Source organism: Mandrillus leucophaeus, unplaced genomic scaffold (genome assembly GCF_000951045.1).
Source record: "Mandrillus leucophaeus isolate KB7577 unplaced genomic scaffold, Mleu.le_1.0 Scaffold158, whole genome shotgun sequence".
NCBI lineage: Eukaryota > Metazoa > Chordata > Mammalia > Primates > Cercopithecidae > Mandrillus > Mandrillus leucophaeus.
In genome coordinates, this window is record NW_012101565.1 from 2,116,829 (window position 1) to 2,121,204 (window position 4,376).

Below are 4,376 nucleotides of genomic sequence, written 5' to 3' on the forward strand. Positions count from 1 at the left end.
TGCCCCTGAACTCCCAGAGTCACCCCTCCGCCTCCGCAACCAGTGAAGTGTGTTGTGCCTGGTGAAGTGATCCCCCCCCCCCCGCCCCCAGTCCTGCATCAGGCCACAGGTCTCGGCTTCCTCCTTATCACCATTTGCTGTTATCAGCACACAGCAGGGAATCCCAGGCGTCCCCCGGCCAAGTGGTTACCCGAGTCACCACTCCTGACCCAAAAATCAGGCATGGCATTAAAACGTTGCAAATTCCTTTACTGTTATCCTCCCCACCACCGGACCATGTAGGGTGCAGTCTTTACTCCCTAACCCCTTTCCCGAAAAAGGTGCTACCTCCTTCCCAGACAGATGAGAGAGGGCAGGACTTCAGGCTGGACCCACCATAGGGCTCTCCCTCCCCCAGCCTGGAGCACAGGAGGGGAGGTGATGGATGGGTAGTGGGCTGAGAAGAGGGGACTAGGAAGGGCTATTCCAGGCTCAGCCCTGCCCCTCCAGCCTTGCCTCTGAGTGTAGGAGAGACAGAGGCATGACTGACCAGGGTGAGGGTTGTGCCCAGCTGGGCCATGGCCATGCCTGGGGTAGTCCAATAAACACCGTGGACTCCCAGCAAGGTTACTGCCTGGTGTTTCGAGGCTGCTGTGGTCGCAGACACCCACCTGGCCTTGGCTCCCTGTCAACAAGCTGGGGGTGGGAGCAGGAGGGAGGAGGGGCCCATGTCTTACTGGCCTCATAGGCTGCACCAGGAGAGCAGCCAGCCTGGGCCAGGGGCCGCCAGGTCCCGAGGGTGGCTGACCCAAACATCGTAGATACTTTTGTTGGGTGGCACCCCCTGGAAGAGGGCATCTAGATCCCAGAGCAGCCCTGGGGGCCCTCGGGTTTCCGGGGCCACCCCCCAGTAGGCAGGGCTGTTTGATGGTGGGCATTGGGGACAGGAGGTGGGTGGTGGTGCCAAGGGCATTACCACATTGGGAGTGTAGATAGGCAAGTAGGAAGTGGGCAGCTGCCCCCAGAGGGAGGCCCTGTGTCCCCCGCTGGACAGCCCCCCAGGAACTGAGGTGCCCTGCAGTAAGTGGAGAGGCCAGGCCCTAGGCTCTGGGGAGAGGGTCGAGGGCCCGATGTCTCCCCCCTGCAAAGTCTCCCCCTCCACTCTCGTGGGGCCAGGAAGAGGGCAGAGGGACCACAGAGACCTCTCAGAAGAGGGCAGGGGTGGAGTGGGCACTGCCTCCTCCCCACTGTTCCCTGTGCCTGCAGGAACTGGGCTGTTCTGTGGAGCTAGCCCCGGCCAGGGTGCCGCCTCCCCAGACCCCCCTAACAGGGACTTGATGCTGAAGCCCTCACTGGGTGGCGGCGGGGGACTAGGCGGCCGGTACGGCCGGCCGTGCAGCACGTAGGGGCCCAGGTCCTTGGCGAAGGCTCCGCGCGCACCTCCCTTCTGCCAGCGCCTGCACAGGGCCGTGTTCTGCAGCCTTAGCGCCTCTGCTGGGATCAGGCTCACGTCGACCGCCCAGAAGTTGCCCTTGGCCTGGGGCTTTGCAGGGTCCTTGGGCACCTGGGTGTGGGGGTCACACATGGGTGGGGCTGCCCAACCTCGGATGCTCAGGACTTCCGCGCGCGCCCCGCCCCCGGGCTCCGACCCTGGCCTGCCCCACCTTGCGGAAGCATCGGTTGGAGGAAAGGTTGTGGCGAATGGAGTCTTTCCAGCCCTCGTAGTCTTCCCTGAAGAAGGGGAACACGGCCTGGACCTGACGGATGATCTGAAACCGCCAGGCGGCCGGCCGGCGCCGTGAGCCCAGACGGGGAGAGTGTAGCGCCCCACCCCTCCCCCACTACCGGGCTCCGGGGCGCGCGGTGCCGGCCCCTGCTCGCCCCAAAGAAGAACATTTCTGCGCGGAAGGGCGACAGAGGGGGCAAGGGGCTCCCGGAGAAGGGTCGTGCCTTGAGGCCCTCAGCTCTCAGGACTGGTCCCACTGGCATACCTGGGTGGGCTAGGAAGGTGTGGGGGTTAGGGTTTGAGCCTGGAAGTGGGTGGGGAACGAGTCTGGGGAAAGAGAGAGTGGGGGCCGGGGCCCTCTCACCTGGGCCAGCTTCAGTCTGCGGGAGGGTGCGGCCTGAATCACCAAGGCGATCATGGCCAAGTAGGTGTAGGGGGGCTTGTCATGTCGCAGGTACCTCTTCTTCCTCCTCTTGGGGGGCTGGGAGGGCGACTCTGCCTCTGGGGGCCCCAGGCGGGAGCCGCTGCAGGGCCCCATGCGGGACAGTAGACAGCGTGGGCAGGGGCCTGGCCGGGTGGAGGGTGCAGGGCAGTGGGGCAGTGTAGGAGGCAGGGCCGGGGCCTGAGGCCGGGCTGGGGCAGGCGGGCTGGGGCTGGGGCCTTTATCATTCGGATGGAAGGGGGAGGGGAGGGAAGGGAGGAAGAGGCTGTGGGGGAGGGGAGCATGCCGAGGGCTGCCACAATTAGCAGGTTTTGGTTAATCTGGAAGGGAGGGGCAGAGAGGATTCTAGTGGGGGCTTCTCCTGAGACCTCAGTCTCCACCCCTGAGCTACCTTTGGGTGGCCAGGCCCCGCTTCAAAGGGGCTGCGATGACCAATGGCTACTTTATCCCGTCTTCCCTGGCCAGGTTTCAGGACCCTATTTAACAGATGGGGGAGTAATTCGCCCATGCCAAGCTCCCAAGGAGTGGGGCATCCCTGGAGTTCTACACCTAGCAGCTAGTAGGCCCTGAACTATGGGGGCTGGATACCCACTCAGGACATGATCAGGTGGGCCTTCCTGGAGGAGAAGGCCATGAAGTCCCCACCCTAGGAACAAAAGGGGGACACATTGACTCAACTGATTTCTTGGGAGTTGCTTCAGGAGCCCAGGTGGACCCCTCACCTCCTCCTCCCTAGCCATCTCTCCTCACCAGCCAAGCAAGGCTGGTGTTACGTACCCTGCCTCAAAGCCCAGGTTCTCCTCCCTCACAAGGTGCAAGTTTGCCCAAGAGGATAGCAGCTCTGGGAACTAGCAGGGGTGGTTGGTGCTGGCACCGGGCCAAGGGCCCCCAGACACATGGGGCCCAGGGATATGCGTTTGCCCTTCACTCTGAGAATTCAGCTTTTCTTGCACAGCCCCCACCATGATAACCTCAAAGGGCTGAAAATCTACAGCATATGGTGGGGTCCAGCACACCCCGAGGTGCGGAAGTGAGGGACAGGCAGCGAGTCTCCAAGAGGAGGAGGCCTGGGCTGCAAGGGGCCTTGTATGTGGGGTGCCACACTGCTCCTGCCCACCACACCCCTGGTCGGGTGGTGCCCCTTTTCCTTCTATCTCTGACTCTCCCCTCAGACCCCACGTGGTTTCCCTTAGGACCCCTGTTACCACATCGACTGCTGGGGCCCTCTCTGTTGTGTTCCCTAGGCTATGGCTGCACAGTCCTGTGCCTCATGAGGCTAATACTTGTGGCCTCCCACCCCACTCGGTCAGCAAGGCATTGTTCTTTCCTACAAGTGTTTGCTGCTGTTGTTTTGAGACAAGGTCTCACTCTGTTGCCCAGGCTGGAGTGCAGTGGTGCGATCTGGGCTCCGTGCGGCCTCCACCTCCCCGGTTAGGGCAATCCTCCCGCCTCAGCCTCCCAGGACTACAGGCGTACGCCATAGCGCCCGGCTAATTTCTTACTTTTTGGTAGGGACGCGGCCTCCCTATGTTGCTCAGGTTGGTTTAGTGGGCTCGAGTGACTCACCGGCCTCGGCCTCCCCCCAAAGTGCTGGGATCACAGACCTGAGCCACCGCGCCAGGCCTTTCCCATAAACTTTTTGTTTGTTTGTTTGTTTTTTGAGGCGGAGTTTCGCTCTGTCGCCCAGGCTGGAGTGCAGTGGCGCAATCTCGGCTCACTGCAAGCTCCGCCTCCCGGGTTCATGCCATTCTCCTACCTCAGCCTCCCGAGTAGCCGGGACTACAGGCGCCCACCACCACGCCCGGCTAATTTTTTTTTGTAGTTTTGATAGAGACGAGGTTTCACCATGTTAGCCAGGATGGTCTCAATTTCCTGACCTCGTGATCCGCCCGCCTGGGCCTCCCAAAGGACTGGGATTACAGGCGTGAGCCACCGCGCCCGGCCTCCCATAAGTTTTAAGGCACCCCCCTTTCCACTGGCACCTCCTTGGTGGGGCGCTGGAGGCTCCCCAAGTTCTGACCGCTCATCTCCGACGTCCCGGGCCCGACACCACCCCCAAAGCTGCCACTCATTCCGCTGGCGCCCGTCCCATTGTCTACGATGACTCGGTTTTGTCCAGCATAAATCAATGACCACCGTCCCGGGAGCCCTGGAGTACTTTGAGCCCTTCGCGTCCCTCCCGGGCCCCGAGGAGGTCCCAGCCGCGGAGGACTCGCCCGGCCGCCCGCA

At 62.5% G+C, this 4,376-nt stretch overlaps 2 protein-coding genes across 2 annotated transcripts in view; one reads left to right on the forward strand and one right to left on the reverse strand.

Annotated features, from left to right (window-relative positions):
* Positions 1-65, forward strand: part of KIFC2 (kinesin family member C2) — an 8,916-nt gene extending 8,851 nt beyond the window's left edge. The window contains exon 16 of the mRNA XM_011975750.1: positions 44-65. Coding sequence (XP_011831140.1) covers positions 44-65 — 22 coding nt within the window. The remainder of the gene's footprint in view (positions 1-43) is intronic.
* Positions 66-228: 163 nt separating this feature from the next.
* Positions 229-2,825, reverse strand: FOXH1 (forkhead box H1). Its single transcript, XM_011975710.1, has 3 exons — positions 2,070-2,825; positions 1,644-1,748; positions 229-1,543 (listed from the first exon to the last, which is right to left on the reverse strand). Exons 1-3 carry the CDS (start codon positions 2,241-2,243, stop codon positions 722-724), a joined length of 1,101 nt encoding a protein of 366 aa, XP_011831100.1. The 5' UTR covers positions 2,244-2,825; the 3' UTR covers positions 229-721.
* Between the last annotated feature and the right edge of the window lie 1,551 nt (positions 2,826-4,376).